General features: G+C 37.1%; 2 protein-coding genes across 5 annotated transcripts in view; both read left to right on the forward strand.

Moving 5' to 3' along the window:
* LOC124635872 (neurobeachin) overlaps positions 1-18,073 on the forward strand; it is a 369,067-nt gene that overhangs the window by 85,256 nt on the left and 265,738 nt on the right. The gene's annotated exons all lie outside the window — the stretch shown is intronic.
* Positions 11,272-15,205, forward strand: LOC124635877. Its single transcript, XM_047171834.1, has 3 exons — positions 11,272-11,642; positions 12,262-13,261; positions 15,073-15,205. Exons 1-2 carry the CDS (start codon positions 11,471-11,473, stop codon positions 13,239-13,241), a joined length of 1,152 nt encoding a protein of 383 aa, XP_047027790.1. The 5' UTR covers positions 11,272-11,470; the 3' UTR covers positions 13,242-13,261; positions 15,073-15,205.

Raw genomic sequence — 18,073 nt, forward strand, 5'->3', positions numbered from 1 at the left:
ATATGTACATAGGGCAATAAAACATGTCTGTATTTAGCGGTATTGTGACGCTATACAGAACATGGAGTACTTCAATTTATTTAAAAGTTACATCTATTCGTAGATTTGGAAAGCTGCCTTGATAATTTTCTTTCAACAAATAAAAGTAGACATTTGTAACGAGTATACCGCCTTAATTAATTTCCACGTCTTGAAAATAATGCGACGAGAACAACGGAATTAATTTACCATCTCGTCTGTTGCATTAAATCATAGTTGATTGTTCGGCTCGTTAGCTATAACTCTCGGATTCATGTCAATATAATTTACTCAAGAGATTAACAATCCTTTATTTATTATTGTATCGCGGAAAATATAAACCATCATTACTTTTGTAGGAAATGTATATTCAACACTATCTTTTGTCAATATGCCATCTGTTAGTAGACTATTCTAGTGTTCTTAGTTTGAGATACTATAACTTTTTTATCTTTCAGTTTGTGCTTTTTCTCGGTTGTTTTTTACTCTGTCTCTCTCTGCTAGGTCTCATTCAAATTTCTAACCACGTTTTAATTTGGTATAAAGAGTGATTTGTTCATTTACTTTAATTACAGCGCTCTTTTAAAGCCTAGACATTGACTTATTACTAGTTTTCAGACTAAAGTTCATTACTGTTATAATGTTTTATAGTAGTACTATTGTAATTTGCATCTCATTGCCAAAAGTTTTTTACAGTAACATTCTAATATCGTCTAGATGAAAATATTCCTACTTTCTTGTTATAACATTTTGATAGTTGCTAAAAATATTAAATTACAATATCAAAACTTAATTAGTGACATATGAAATATGGTTGAGATCGGATTTCACGCGTAGACATGCGTCCAATGTTATCATGTTATACAAAATGAAAACGTCAAGCTGCTGGACACAAATTATCATGCGTTTAAGGACGCGTACACACGGTCCATAATGAGTTTTTCCTACTGACCCTTATGGACTACAAGTTTAGTAGGCATAAGTTGCCAAAGTACCTACAAATTCTGTGACGAGCTGGCCTACCAATCAAAACACCCAAAACTGTGTGTGAACATTCAAATCGACTAACCTATTCACCACACACGCGAGCCCTTTACCAATAACAGTTCAATTAACAATCTTTATTTATGAGCTTAATACGATAGTAAATCTATAGAGATTTACTAAACTAATGAAGACAAGAGAAACTAATGAAGGGTAGACATAGGTCTACCCTTCATTAATAAACAAAACAGGGCGACATTGAATGGCTACCCTTAGCGGGCGCGCACATTGTAAACTTTTTAGTAGGCCGACTTGATCCCGGTGGTAGGTTTATTTTTAACACGCATATATTAGCTTCACTTGTAACCATGTGTGTAAGAAAATCTTGGAATCTTAAATTTACCCACTTCCCGGTCTTCGATTAGGATGAAATTTTGCACACGCTCTGAGTTATGATGATCTGACAATACATGACTGGCTCGGTTTTTAGTTTTTAAACATTTATTTTTTATTTAAAGTTGTGAACATAATCAAAGTTTTGAGTCGGTCTCATACCGGAAAAATACCTGAGCGTTGTTACGTGTGTATTTCCTTTCATTTTGATACTAATTTATGAGCCCAAAATAATCATTAGCCAACTAAAAGTTTGTAGTATGCGCGCGCTCTTACATTACCTATGCCCGGATGCCTATTAGGAGTTCGCTCGTAACGCCGTCATTTGTTAACATATTTGATTAAAACCTGTAATTCATTAAAATTATTAATAAGCAGCTCACGTGTTAAAGGATAATTGGTGCGTTTTATGTCCGGTGGGGTATTGAGCTGTTTTAAGACTCATTCTAAGTTGCCTTTGATGAGAATATTTATGAAATACCTATGATTAAACCAACAATATTTGTTTCAAAGTTCAGTGAGTTTTGGAAAAGGTTCATGTCCAGAAGTGTGGTGAAATGGGTACATACTGCCCGTAGCCTAATTTCAGTCAGGGCCTGCGTAGGATTTCTTCTCTTTCTAAACCCCTTGGTCTAAATTCTCACAAGTAAAATTTTTTTCAGGCAAATCGCCATTTACATTCTCCATTCATTATATCTTTGGTTACAGTGACGTCGATATAACTTGAGTTAGTAAATGAATTTCAATGCGAACCGGAGTTTCCTCGAGATACAAGATACGATTGATAATTAATTAGATCAATTACGTATCTAAATATACTCAAATTTGTTAATTGAAATGAACGTAATTAATTAGTCTGAAATCTTTACTTAATTCCTCTAATTTGCTTAGCATTTGTCTCCGCTTTTTTACTTTTCAAGGTTCGCATAAATAAAGGGCTTAATCCACTTAATCTGATTAAAATATTCTTAGTGTTTTGTTTCTAAACGATATCCATTAAAATAATTGCAATTTGAAACAGACTTTGATATCGATTTAAGAAAGTGACATATCAACACAAGTTTCTAGGAAGTGATATTTTATCTATCACGTCAACGCAGCCCGACAGACACCATGTGTTCAATTTTAACTCTGCAACGTTGCACTGCTCCGTCTTCGAATATGTTGCTTACTTGACCCAATTTGAACCTTATTCCCCAGCAATAAGAAATACATACGTAGTTGCGACGTACATCAGTCTTTCGACGCTCGGATCGCAATTAAGTGCTTCCTTCGTGTTCGTGTGGCGAAGGAGGAGTCAACTAATTATGACACTCTTTTCCTTCAAATTAGTGACGTTTGGAAGCTCCGGAATACACAATAATTAGCCTTCTTTCACTCGAATATTTAGCTTCTCGCTTGTCTATTTCCGTCTCCGTACTTTAATAAAATGCAGCTTGAACAACCGGTAAGATTTCAAACGAGATTGCGAGTAGAAATGTAAAAAGATATCCTCAATGGTAGCTTGTTTTAAAATAAACAGGAATATGTTTGCTTTTTGTTTGCTAATAACACGCTTATTTCTCCATTCTGTTGAGAACTTCAGCTGCGATAGAATCTTTTTTACTTTTGTTTCGGTTCATTCATTTAATTTGAGACAAAATCATAGGAGCGTCGAAATATAAAAAAAAAAGAAAATATCTTTTGAAAAATAAATTAAGTTAAACAAAATAATGAAATTTCTATTTATGATTTATTTAAGCCACTTTTGTTTCATACAAACTTCATAACATGGACATTTGAGAGACATAATGCTATATTTAGAGCAACAAGCGCAAGCTAAATAGTATCTACATCCAATTTCCTTTTGTTGAGCATGTTGTTGAATCCGTCGGTTTTCTTAGACTTAGTATTACTCTGGATCTGGGCCATTGTGACCCGAATTCCTTATACTTCAGGCATTATGTATGTTTGTTCGGACAAGGTAGGAGTATTCACTGCAGTTGTTACAAGTTATTTTTTTTTTGGAACTGTTCATCTGCATTATTCTGTTATTGACTTGTGGTTATAGTAACATCCGTCAAGACCTGTCTGAGCTGACTATAGACGAGAAACCATAACCAGTAGGGTAATGCCGAGAGGTCACGAAAGTCGTCTTTGGTCCTCGTGGCCCCTCTCTAAAAGGCAGAAGACGGCACAAAAGCTGAAGTTTTTAGTGGATGCAAGCCCCACATAACCTCACCATCTTCTTCCCGGGCGGTGTGTGTATGCGTCAGGCATTGTCCTCAGCTGAAAAAAATAAATAAAATTTAGGTTAAAATGATTTTTGTTGCCGTTTTGGTAAAGTTATATAAGCTCTAAATCTATTTAATAAACAAATAAACAATCGCTGAAGTATGAAGCTACAATTCAGCAACCATAGCCTCACTAAATCCATTGTACCGTTACTATACTTAATTCGATATAGGTACACAATTGAATAACGCTATGTTTGGTCCTATGCTTGCCAGAATTTTAAATACAGTATGACTAAACTATATTTTCCACAAATCCACACGGACTGACAATATCAACTTTTTCAAATTAATTGGCTGCTCTGAATAGCCATTGTTAGGTCCTATGGTTGGTCATAAATAAGTAATGAAGTTTGTAAAACAAGCATTACATAAACAATGTATAGCGTATCCCCAGCCAGGAGTTGTCAAGTTTGTGAATTTAGCATGTAATGCCGCGGGGGCTGGCGCAATATGCCTATTGCAGCTTTAATGCCCTGCGGTTTGGATTCGGTCCACGTACGGAGGTCACTATAAAAGTGGTCGGACCCTGGCGGTGTTCAAATTGTTTTCATCCCACAAACTCACACGATACAGTTAACATGGCGACCAAACACAAACTTAATTTATTCTAAAGTTAGATTAGATTCTGTTACTTTGTGTATAAAACTATAACTGAAACCGATACAAATTATTTTGTATCGCACGTAACTGAGTTTATCTCTCGCTCGCAGTTGATCGAAAAACTAAAGGTTTAATCAACCATGCCTAATCATATAATGATATCTTTTATCGAGTTACTCACCAACAAAATAAAAATTCATATTTTATTTTGGCGCGGGCGTCGATGTTAAAATATTCAAATATTCTGACGGAACACTTGAGCCTCTAGCTTCGGGCCGACATTTGAAAATGGAAATAGACCTGTTCGTGCCTACAAGGGAAATCGTATTCGACATTTGACGCAAAATGATGATGCAAATTTCACGAAAATATTATGCGCGGTTAAATATCAATGGTTGCGGCTCCGCGAGTGTTCGATTTGTGTGCTGTTAGGTTTTATCGACAAGATACACTTTTGTAGGCACGTTACTAAATGTTATCTGTTTTAGATCGAAGGGAAACGAAAAAGATTTATAGCATTTCTATCGGGAAACACGTTTCTTCCCTAATATTTTTATGCTCTTACTAAACTTTTTTCAACTTAGTTCTCGCTATCAGCAAAAGAAGGGATCTATCAGCAGCATGTGCCGATTTTACTGTTTCAGGCTACGTGCTAAATTAGGCAGAAGGTGGCGAAACGTTTATTATTGAAAAACAAAAGCTGTACGTAGATACGTATGTGGGGATCAGGGTTCGTGGAGTACTTGCGTAATTCAATAATAACCGTTGAATTTCAATCTAAACTATTTATTTCTATTTTTTTACATAAAATCGTTAGGTACATCGTCTAATCTCTTAGCTCCTCCCTCTTTAAATCCAAATTTCCAAACCAATCTCTCTCTCTCATTCATTCATTCCCTCTTACTCCCACTCATTCGTTTAGAAACGTCCATCATCTTACACACATCTCAATCATTCAGAAACATTCAATCCCACATTCGGTCATCCTGACGGAGTGTCTGTCCTCAGACACTTCACCAAATAAACGTCATTGAGTTTACATCGTAAGGCTTAAATTAAACAAAAAATCTTTTTAAAACTAAACAAAGGATCTTCTTAGAATTTAACAAAATATCTTAGGTATTAAACATGACTACCAACTTTTTTGACAAACAGTTAAACTTATTTTTAAACAATACTTAAACTAAATAAAATCAACTGGCATACATCTCTTTTTCACTAGAAAATAAAATGAAGTTTGTTACATCAGAAATAGAATAGAATATTACCTTTATTCTCCTATAATCGGCCATTTCTTCATATTGTCTACAGAGGTAGAAGTTCTGTTAGGTCCGTCTCCTTCTCCATTGTATACCTTTTCTACATCATAACAGTCTTTCATTTTAACTTTCCTAAATTTGTAGGGACCTTTGGCTTCAATTTCCTATGATAAACACATTTTCTCACAGATCTATCCTTTTTCCAAACGAGTACTAAGGGACTAGCATATTCAGATTCAGAGTGACTTACCCGAACGATGCCTTTATCTAACCATTCTTTAACTTGTGTTTCTACCTCTTGTTGTTCTTTCAATGAAATCCTTCGGGGACGTTGTGCTACAGGGACATCATCCTTGACAATAATCTTCATTTGTATGGGAGATTCTTTACCTTGCTGAGGTTTGTAACTTTTAACTAACTGTTGAACTTTGTTTCGCACCTTGTTATCTTTAATATGATCTGTGGAAGGAAAATCAGAGCACACATAAGCCTCACTCAACATACAGCTTAACCACTCGTCATCTTTACTACCAAACCACACAGAATTACCACTCATACACATTGTCACTCTTTGTAAAAAATCATTGCCTAATATGATACAAAAAGGCATTTCACGTTTCGAGATAACATAAAACTTAACGTTTTCGTATTTCTTATTGTCTATAACAATGTCCACTGTGCACGAACCACTCGTTTTTATCACTGATAAACCTAAACCACTGACCGAAACACTATCACCGTTAACACTCATTCCTAGTTGACGACGATACTCATCCGTAATAAGATTGATATCGCTGCCCGAATCCACCAGCGCATCTGTTGTTTTACCGCATATTTCCACCGTTTTCAGCGGTTTCTGGCGCGATTTCGATGTAAACAGTGCTATGTTGTTGTTATTATTGACATCTTGATCTTGATCGATAACGTCACTTGATGAGCTGTCACTGTCATACGTTGCGTTTCGTTCATCATGAATCGTGGCGCACTTCATACCCGTGTTGACAACATGAACATCGTGCACGACGTCGTCGATCTCATCGCGATCGCTCTCGTTCTCAATCTCACTCGTGAAGTAGGTCTGCTTCGGCGGAAGTCGCGTAGCTGCGTCCGGTGTCGGGCGACTCCGTGGATATTCGTGCCGTTCAGTTGTTCGGGTTGTTCGTTCACCGCCGCCGCCATCTTTTCTTGATTGCATGAATGTTTTTGAAGGCGTTGCATGCTTCTTATTCGGACATTCTACCGAAATATGCCCAAAATCGTTACAATGGAAACATTTCTTGCCTTTACTGCTATTCGGGCACTGGTCTGACATGTGGCTTCGATCGCCGCAGCTATAACATCTTGGTTGAAATGGCTTATGATAATCATTGTGACTCACCGCTTGAGGCTTACTGCGCACACTCAATGTTCTCGCCTTCATTTTTTCTTTCACCATCTCATAAATTTTAAACTTATCTTTTAGGTCTGGATATGTTGTAACACCGTAAAGCATGATCTTGTTACTCTCTAGGTCAGGTATCCCGTCTACAATGTAGCGGATAGCGATATAGTCCGGCATTTTACCACGTTTTCCTAATTCCTTCATTGTGTATAGGTACTCTAATAGGGACTCACTGGGTTTTTTTCTACGCGCACTCATTAATTCATGCACTGTTTTTTGATCCAACGTGTCAGGAAATTCCTTTGAGATAGCCGTTTTCAACTCGTCCCATGTCTTGAAGGTTTTTTCGGCTCGGAACCAGAGCGCGGCTGTACCAGTAAGCGAGCGCCTGGCGACGATGAGCTGTTGTATTGGTGACCACTGGAATATGTCTTTATTATCCTCGATATCTTGAATCCATTTCGAGACGGGGTACGTCTTGTCCTGCCCGCTGAACGATGGAACGGCGTCCTTGGTGTACCAGAGTTGCTCGTGGTCTGGTGAACCACCGGCATCAGTATCCTTCGACATCCTCTTGAAATCGTCGTAGTCGTAGCGTCGTAGTTTTCGTTAGTCGTCGTCGTCGTCGTAATAATTTTCGAAGGAAACCGGTGCGGCGCGCAGAGGCGTAATGGCGTTCCACGTGGCGTCTTTGTTCGTCGGTACGAATCGTATCCACAGCACTGATCCCGGACGAGCCCCCAAAACTGTGGGGATCAGGGTTCGTGGAGTACTTGCGTAATTCAATAATAACCGTTGAATTTCAATCTAAACTATTTATTTCTATTTTTTTACATAAAATCGTTAGGTACATCGTCTAATCTCTTAGCTCCTCCCTCTTTAAATCCAAATTTCCAAACCAATCTCTCTCTCTCATTCATTCATTCCCTCTTACTCCCACTCATTCGTTTAGAAACGTCCATCATCTTACACACATCTCAATCATTCAGAAACATTCAATCCCACACGTATATTGCATTGAAACAGATTGACGCCTGTCTTTCCCCTTGCGTTCGACATCACAACATTAGCAATTCAGAATAATTTATTTTAAATCGTTTGGTCACGCGCGAACCGCAAACAAATTTTGAGTTTTGTGATTTTAAAGCGACAAGCAAAAAATAAGAATGTTAGACTAAGATGAAATGATCAGGCTTACTTTATTTACTGAAAAGAGATACATTACAAACTTTTTATAAATGAGGATAATTTTAAAACATTACTAAAAACTTTCCGTTCCCGTTCCTGTAAAATAAGACGTTTATTTATTTCTGTAGGTGCTTACTTAATTTCAGGTTTACGTACTCAGTATATAAATTGTATCTGTATAAAACAGTACATATCCCAGACATCTTCTGGTTGAAGTTTAAATATTTGTATCGAAATATTTTCTTAGCCTGTTTCTACACATGGGTGTGTTCGCGTGCAATATATACGAATGTAAATATATCAAGTGCAGCAAAGGCTAACCAAACGAGTTTGTAACGACTCGAGGTGCATCACTCGAAATTTGAATTTCATATTTTGGCACAGCATAGACAGTACTTGTGGCAAGGTATGCGCGTCCTTATGTACAGACGAATATATGCTCATTTACCTCGTATATGCTTGAGATACGTTTAGACTTTGGCTTAGACTTCGAAGGAATCTAGGTTGTTTTATTTTTTAAACGAGTTTTTAATGTGACTTGGTTTTGACTGTTATCTAGACACACGGCAGTGTGTCCGCCAAGTTCGAGCAAAAAAAGCGACACACCGGCCGTGGGTTATATTACACGAACCATTTCGGGCCAAATTCGACCCCCCTGTAACTCAAAATCTATTTTATTTACGCATATCAAATTTCTAGTATCTGTTGAGACCCCCTCACTTATCTAAAGTACAAAATTTCATTAATATACCTATTGTAGGTCTTGAGATATTGACGTCAGAAAATCGCTATTTTTACTATACACTCACTGACTGACTGATTGATTCACTGATTCACTCATCAAAAACCTAGACCACTTCCAATGGTCGTATTGACTTGGGCATGGAGGTAGGTCTTTATATCAAGGTAAAGGGAAAAATCTGAAAATGGCCAAGTGTGAGTCGGTTTCAAAATAATGAAGGTGTTTTATACCCGGTGTAAAGGACATTGTTCCGGCTCCATACATGTTCTGCCTAAGAACCGTTTGACTGGAAAGTGACTTCTATAAACTCTTAAAATTATATGGAATCCTATGAAATAAGTTTTCACGAACGGACACTTCAGGAAACTAAAATAATTACGAAAAAGTTAATATTTTGAGGTTATAAATAAAAAATAACCAAGCTTGCGTGAAATATCAGAGTAGTGTTATCAAACTACACTATACAAAATATCAACAATACTATGTACAGCTCTATATGTTCTCTTCTAGATCTAGGAAAAGACTACTCTACTAGATACTAGGAAAAGAGATAGTAAATAGTCAAGTTTAAGATAATTCTTTGACAATGATCATTTTATAAAGTTGCATTTTCTGTCTGTCCCTATGAATGCTTTAGATCTTTAAAACTACGCGATGGATTTGGGTGCGATTTTTTTTTATTTTTTTTTAATAGATAGAGTAGGTCAAGAGGAAGGTTAACACCAAGGTTTTATATTGCCACCGTGCGAAGACGGGGCGTGTGACTAGTTTTCATAAATGCTTAGAATTTTTATGAAAAACAACTACCTAAACGCTTTTGCTTTCAACGTTACGTTTCTTAATATATAGTGAATCCACTTTGGATTTGTGATAAAACGTATCCAAAATGGAAGAGTTCCATTCACCACAATTCATAAAATATCGATATTATTACGATAGAGAATTATTTATTTAAATGATTGATACTACTTTTATATTAGACAGTTACCTAGCTATCTACATGCCATAAGGCGGGAATCGAACCCGCGGTCTATTACCAAGAAGGTACAGACCATACTAAAAATGTCATTACCACACAAAATTATTTAACAGTTAAAGTAAGGTTTACCAATAACAATGAAAGAGGTTTTCGAGGATGTGCAATAAAAACAATATTTATATTCAATTAAAGGTTTTAAATCATCAATATTTCTCAATAATATATTATCTAAGAACTGAGCAGGGGGTTCAATTGAGTTTTGGTATCTCGCCCAGCTTAAATACCAGATAATAGTCATTATGTGGGCACAACATCCCACTGTTCTACGCCCAAAGATACAATTGCAACAGTATGCCTGAGGGTAGGAGCTTCTTACAAAGTACACAATTGCGTCCAACAGTGCATTGCATCTTATTATGCTTGAGACCAACACGTCGTACATATAAGGTCATGAGCTTCAACCTGTAATAATAAATACAAAAAACATTAGTAAATTTCAAGTAACTTGCAATTGTGGCAATTGATTTGAAAACCGAGAAATTGTGTGCTTATGAAAACATAAGTAGGTAGTAACATTCTTATCAAAATTAGAAAAACACTTTCGTAGACCACTTACCATACGGGGAACGGTCCATTGTTGTATGCAACGAAGTATATCTTCGTTTTCTAATACCAAAGAACCTCCAGCAGATCCACAATTTATACAATATACTATATTCTGCATCCATTGTTGTAATTATAATATAACTAAATTCGATCACAGACAGAGCAATATCCGAAATTGCTAGTAAAATCCAGTTCTTCACACAAAGCCGAGTCTACCAAGTACGCAATCTAATCGGAGTCCGTAATCAAGCCAAAGTTGTTATATAGAATAAAACCATGAAACGCATAGAAAATCACAAAAGAAACGATAGTCGCAAAGCTATCAAACTGACTTCTAGCAAACTGACTGAAGTACACCAGTGGTGCCAATTACGAAAACTATAATCCTACTCGAGTGCCAAGCTAGAAATTCGCGATTCGCTCAAAACCATCTTAAAACATTATACAAATACTAGTTTTTTTCTAGCTAGTCAGTTTAGGTATTTAAATGAATAAAGTGTTAGCAACTAATTTTAATAACCGACTTCGGAAAGGAGGTTCTCAATTCGATCCGTATTTACCGAAATCCCGAAAACTTCCGAAACTGGCAGCACTGGCCGACGGAAACATTTTATAAGGCATCAATAATTGTGACCCTACTTTTTATTTGGAATTTTTTTATTTGAAGTGTCCGTGGAATACGAAAATATGTTTCAAACAATATAAAAATAAATAAAAATTATAGTATAATTTATATTCACATCGGTTCTTAGGCCAAAATTGAACAATGTCCTTTATACCCCTAAGGAACTAAAACGAACTAAATTTATCTATATTTATCCTTCGGGTCTCAACCGAAGACGATTACATTTTACTTGCAGCATTACATGATATGATGCTATCTTCGTCACACCTTTAAAGCTATAATATCTAAAAAAAAAGAAACCTGTATCTTCTGTCTCACTCCCCCCTACTCCCGAGTGCGCGCGCCACTGCTTGTCATTACGTGTTTTTGTGTTATCGGAATCACACCTACTTTCGTAACGGCTTTCAGTAATTTGAAAAATGGGAAAAAGAAAGCGGTCAAGGTCGAGAGATAGTGATTATAATAGTATTTTGCGGAAAGTTAAGAAGTTGGAATCAAAATTAAGGAAAAGACAGCGTTTATCATCATCGGAAGAAAGCGACCACGCGGTTCGTTATTATGATGAATATGAACAATACGCGGATATGCCAGGTAAATAAAAACCTTATTACAAGTGCATAATACTTATAAATTTGGTCAGTTTTCATGCAAATATAATTTAGTGATTACCAAGTACCCACAAATTGTAATATTTAATTTTGTGAGCAATTTGATCGTCGTAGTTAGCCATTCCTACATAATGATAAATAATCATAAGTACCCACTGGTAGCTCCATGTGCACCATGATGAGGAAATATTTACTTCACGTAAATCGTGTAAGTACTATCACTGTGAAAACTGTGTATTAGTTTTTTCTCCGCGTACATCGTGTCGAGACTTGTTCGTGTTCTCTCCACATTCGTGTTGAGGCTACTTCTCCACATAAATTGTGTCGAGGCCTTTATTTCTCCACGTAAATCGTGTTGAGGTGTTTCTTCTTTTTCTCCACGTAAATCGTGTTGAGGTGTTTTTTCTTTCTCCACGTAAATCGTGTTGAGGCAATTTCTCCACGTAAAACGTGTTGAGGCATCATCTCCATGTACCTATAGCATGTTGAGGCATCACTCCCACGCAAAGCGGTGTCGAGGGTGTATTTCCACGTTAACCCAGCATTTGCATTAATCTGATCGTCTGAGATCTGATTTCGTTTATTGTATTGCTTCCCCTTAGGAGAAGATACCGCAAATGAGGTCATAAACATCCACGATGATTCTCCGTCGGACCCAGCAGAACCAATCGCCGGACCGTCTACACTGGTTTCAGTGACGGCACCACCTACTGTGCCTACAGCAGAATCGGTAGCACCTGCGCAGGCTGGCCAGTCGATAACGATTGCAGAAGAAGCCCAAGCATCACCGACGGTAGATGAGAATATATTTACATTAGATCCAGATATTCTACAACTACTAGGCGAGGACCCTACCAATCAAAAAAATTATGGAGATAGTCTTCATAAAGACATTGCGTCAAGGTGGACGCATATATTAGTCAACGGGTTATCTAAGGAAACACAAATGGAGCTAATGAAATGCTACTTACCACCAGAAAATTGTCCCAACATGAAAGCTCCTAAATTAAATTTAGAAATCAAGGCAGCTCTGTCAGATGTTAATATTAAGAAAGATCTATACAGTCAAAGCAAACAAAATCAACTTGCTAATAGTCTTGCAGCTATAGGACGAGCTTTGAATTGGGCCTTGTCATCTAATAATACAGTACCTCAGGATATTATTAAATCCCTCAGCGATGCCGGTCGGCTCGTATGTGATAGCCATTATAAAGAGTCGCTATCTCGGCGTTATGCAGCGCTTAGTACTCTCAATAGAAGCATTAAAGATACCGTCAAAAATACAAACATCGATGAGCATCTGTTTGGATCTGCATTATCAGAACATATTAAGACCTCGAAAGCCATAAACAAGACTGGTTCTGAAATTAAACAAAAAATTCAGCGTCCTCAGTATAGGACCCTGTCAGCAACACAAACTAGGGGTGCTTTAAACTCGAGGGGGGCGCCGCCGCACGTAGCAGCAGCGGTCCAGCCGCGGCCGACCCCAGCACCGCGTCGACCACCGAGGGACCGCCGACAGGAGGCGCCGCGAGTCCGCCGCCCCACCAGCAACGCGCGGCACCAGACGCGGAGACGATAGACGAAGAGGACGTCAGACAGGTACCTGTTGCAGGCCGCTTATCATATTTTTATGATAAATGGCATGACATTACTAAAGATCAGATCATTTTGAGTTGGATTCAGGGGTATAAAATACCCTTCATTGTAGAACCCTCACAAACATCGGAGCCACAAAATAATGCATGTAACTCGCAATCACAAATTAAAATAATTGATCAATGTGTTTCTCAACTACTAAGTGCTGAGTTCATATCACCTTGCGAGTTTTGTGAAAACCAGTTTGTATCGCCAATTTTCACAGTGCCTAAGCCGAACGGAACTCATCGTTTCATATTGAATTTAAAAGAACTTAATAAATTTATTAAAACTGATCATTTTAAAATGGAGGATTACCGGACGGCACTCAGACTATTGAATCGAAATGATTTCATGGCTACAATAGATATTAAAGATGCATATTTTTTGATTAGAATAAATAAACCTGACAGAAAAAAGTTACGATTTCGATGGAAGTCACAATTATACGAATTTAACGTCCTTCCGTTCGGCCTTTGCACAGCACCGTTGGTTTTCACAAAATTTCTCAAGCCCGTCTTAGAATACCTACGTTTATCTGGTTTTCTATCAGTCAATTATCTTGATGATTTTTTATGCCTGGCCAGCTCGTACTCTGACTGCTTAAAAAACGTCAGCAATACCTGTGCTCTTCTGGAATCTTTAGGGTTCATCATCAATATTAAGAAAAGTGTCATGGTACCTACTCAGACTTGTAAATTCTTAGGTTTTATCTTTAACACCACGGACATGACTATTAAATTACCAGACGAGAAGAAAATTCGGATAAAAAATCGAGCATCGGAGATCTTAGGTAAAACTAGATGTACCATTAGGTTTTTTGCCGAATTCATAGGACTTTTGACTGCCGCATGCCCAGCTGTCAGTTACGGCTGGATGTACACTAAATTGTTTGAAAGAGAAAAATTCTTGGCGTTAGATTATACAGACAACTATAACAAACTTATGAAATTAGAGGAAAGCCTTAAACATGATCTTTTATGGTGGACAAATAAAATTATGACTTCTTTTTCACCTATTCGTAAAAATGACTATTATTTATTGGAAATTTTCACTGACGCCTCAAGTACTGGCTGGGGTGCGGCATGCGGCAATCAATGTGCTAATGGCAACTGGTCATCAAACGAATTGGCCCTTCACATAAATGAAAAGGAGTTACAAGCCGCATTTTATGGGCTAAAAATATTTACTACTAACTTACAAGAATGCAATATTTTATTACGAATTGACAACACAACGGCCATTTCATACATAAATCGAATGGGGGGCATTCAATACCCACATTTAAATGATCTTGCACGAAAGATATGGCAATGGTGTGAGTCAAAAAGGATCTTCGTATTTGCATCTTATGTCAAGTCGTCTGATAATATTTTAGCAGATCGAGAATCTCGGCGAATCAATATCGATACGGAATGGGAAGTTTCAGATTATGTCTTTTCGCAAATTATCAAGTCCTTAGGAGAACCAGAATTTGATCTCTTTGCTAGTGCTCAAAATTATAAATGTAGAAGATACGCGTCGTGGAAACTTGACCCTTATTCTGAGGTTGTAGACGCATTCACAATTTGTTGGAAAAATATAAACTTTTACGCATTCCCCCCGTTTTGCTTGATCACAAGAGTGCTCGAAAAAATTATAACGGAAAAAGCAATAGGTATCGTTGTGGTACCTTATTGGCCATCCCAGCCTTGGTACCCTTTATGGTCCAGGCTTGTTGTATCCGAAAAAATGTACTTCGGACCAGATAAATTCTTACTACTTTCTCCTTTCAGAATTCACCATCCACTCCATACGAGTCTTATCCTGGTGGCAGCCAGATTGTCAGGCAATCAATGATTAAGCGCGGCGTTCCACCAGCGTCCTTAGACATAATGATAGCTTCCTTTGCAGCTAGTACTTTAAATCAATATAGTAGTTCTTTTAAATCTTGGTGGATATATTGTAAAGACAAAATTTTGGATATTTTCGAAGCTGATAGTTCCAAAGTTTTGTCCTTTTTAACATTAAAATTTGAAGAAGGTGCGAGCTATAGTAGTTTAAATACACACAGGTCTGCTTTATCAATTATATTAGGCACTCATGTTACGGTTAATGACTGTGTCAATCGTTTCCTCAAGGGCGTGTATAGGCTAGCTCCTCCAACTCCAAAATATAGTACTACTTGGGACACAAATATAGTGCTGAACTATCTTTCAACAATGTATCCCTATGATAATATTGATTTAGTTGATTTATCACACAAAACTTGTTCTCTTTTAGCAATTGCATCTGCGCAAAGGATGCAAACTATTAGTCTTATAAAATTAAAAAATATATCAAAACATGACAATGAAATTGTGATTAAAATTAGCGATTTAATTAAAACTTCAAAGCCCGGGGCTTGCCAACCACTCATCAGATTGCCCTTTATTCGCACAAACCCCAGTATTTGTCCGGCTCTGGCAGTTGAAACATATATTGAAAAGACCAGAGATTTGCGGCATAATTTGCCTGAGGAACACTTGTTTATTGGAGTGCGTAGACCTCATAAAAAAGTTTGTTCTCAGACGTTAGCACGCTGGGTTAAAACAGTGTTGCAGGCAAGCGGCATAGATATTTCCGTATTTGGAGCTCACAGTACCCGCTCGGCTTCCACATCTGCCGCTTACCGATCTGGAGTTAATCTAGAGGTGGTCCGCAAGGCCGCGGGTTGGAGTAATACCTCCAACGTATTTTTTAAATACTACCGTAGGGATACTGCTAACAGTAATAATAATGATTTTGTAAATGCCTTATTCGGCACGTAAATAATTGTGATAATATAGCTCGTAACTGCAGTATCAATTGCATTTATTTTATTAACAAATTATGTTAAGAAAACGATAAATGTATATTGTCTGGTAATAAATGTTCTTATGTTATATGATTAAGCTGTACAAAATCTAGCAATTTTGTTCTTCAATTAAAATTTTCCTAATTTTCTAACGTATTTTTTATTTTTTTTTTTTTGATTTACGTTGCTCTAAACATCTGCAAGTAAAATGTAATCGTCTTCGGTTGAGACCCGAAGGATAATTAAGAATCAAACGAACTTACCTGGTGAAGTTTGATTCAAATTATGCGAGGGTCTCAACCGAAGACGATTACATCCCATCCCACCCTACCCAGAAAAATAAAAAATAAATATTTGCAATAACACAAAAAGTACTCTAAATAATGACAAGCAGTGGCGCGCGCACTCGGGAGTAGGGGGGAGTGAGACAGAAGATACAGGTTTCTTTTTTTTAGATATTATAGCTTTAAAGGTGTGACGAAGATAGCATCATATCATGTAATGCTGCAAGTAAAATGTAATCGTCTTCGGTTGAGACCCTCGCATAATTGGAATCAAACTTCACCAGGTAAGTTCGTTTGATTCTTAATTATTAATGTTCATTTTAAAATCTGTCGGCTTATCGTAAAAATGAATGACAAATTACTCACAAATTATATTACCCATTTAAAAATCAATTGCGCATTTCCCGTAAACCCCGGCTTAACAAGAAACGAGGCCTCGATGAACATTTCGTATTTACAACGGAACAATTAATTGACAAATCCTGGCGGATTTCGACTTATCTATACATATAATAAATCTGTAAAAAAACTGTGTCTGTACATTGAATATATTAAAAAAATAATAATTGGGTGGGGTTTAGAAACAGTAATGGAGCACAAATCCAAAAAAAAAATTCTGTCTGTTTGTCTGTATGTCTGTATGTCTGTATGTCTGTATGTCTGTTTGTTTGTACACGCTAATCTTCCGAACTACTGAACGGATTTCAATGATTTTTTCTTTGTTGTATCAGTATTAGGCCTGGTCAACATATAGGCTATAATTTATCTTCGAAACTTGAAGACCTGATGCAGAACTCCAACAGACCAATAAAACTATAAGAGATACAAATATGGTGCCGTGGCAAAAATTGTTTCATTTGATGAGCATTTTCAGCTGAGATTATAAATTTTAAGATCTGGAACACCTGATGTGGAACCCCAAGAGCCCAGCTTCTCTGTACCATATACAGGTATGCCGTTTTAGCAAAAGTTGTTCAATTTGATAAGCACTTTCTATTGACTTATACAAATTGAAGATCTAAAACACCTGATGTGGAACTCCAGGGGCCCAGCTAGACTATAGCATATAGAGGTATGACGTTTTAGCAAAAGTTATTCAATCTGATAAGCACTCTCTATTGACGTGTAAACATCGAAGATCTGGAACACCTGATGTGGAACTTCAAGAGCAATACTACACTTGAAATGTATAGAAATGAATGTTATGAAATAGGTATAGTGAATCAAAATAAGTAATTAGTCCGTCTTTTAGATAACCCTAAAATAATGGACACGCATTTTTTTTCTCTCTCTCACAAACAAATAATAACGAAGATACAACAACGCTTGAATTTCGTGTTAAGTCACTGCTTAGTACAAATTTTACATACCTAGACGTGGCGTCACGAGCCTCCACTCTCTAACTTTGTTGCGTTTTATCTTCATTATTATTTTGTATATCTCTTCCAGACCTCGGGACTACAGAGTTCCAAATTTTTGGGAGGCAAACGTGGGGTCGAAGCCAACACGCTGAAGCCCTTTTGAGACAACTTTAATGAAATGGTGACACAAAACCGACGATTATCCCTTTATACACTATAGAAATGAACCCAAGGACAATCCCCGGTGGACGTCGTTAAAAAAAAGACAATCCCCGGTTCTGTGCTAAACTATTGCTAACTATGGAGGAAAACTACT

Source organism: Helicoverpa zea, chromosome 13 (genome assembly GCF_022581195.2).
Source record: "Helicoverpa zea isolate HzStark_Cry1AcR chromosome 13, ilHelZeax1.1, whole genome shotgun sequence".
In the NCBI taxonomy this organism is placed as follows: domain Eukaryota; kingdom Metazoa; phylum Arthropoda; class Insecta; order Lepidoptera; family Noctuidae; genus Helicoverpa; species Helicoverpa zea.

What these genes read in the sequence shown, in the direction of transcription:
- LOC124635877 (XM_047171834.1), top strand. Translation starts at nt 11,471, where the DNA reads ATGGGAAAAAGAAAGCGGTCAAGGTCGAGAGATAGTGATTATAATAGT. An exon ending in ACAATACGCGGATATGCCAG is followed by an intron (nt 11,643 to 12,261) that starts GTAAATAAAAAC and finishes GCTTCCCCTTAG; the next exon opens with GAGAAGATACCGCAAATGAG.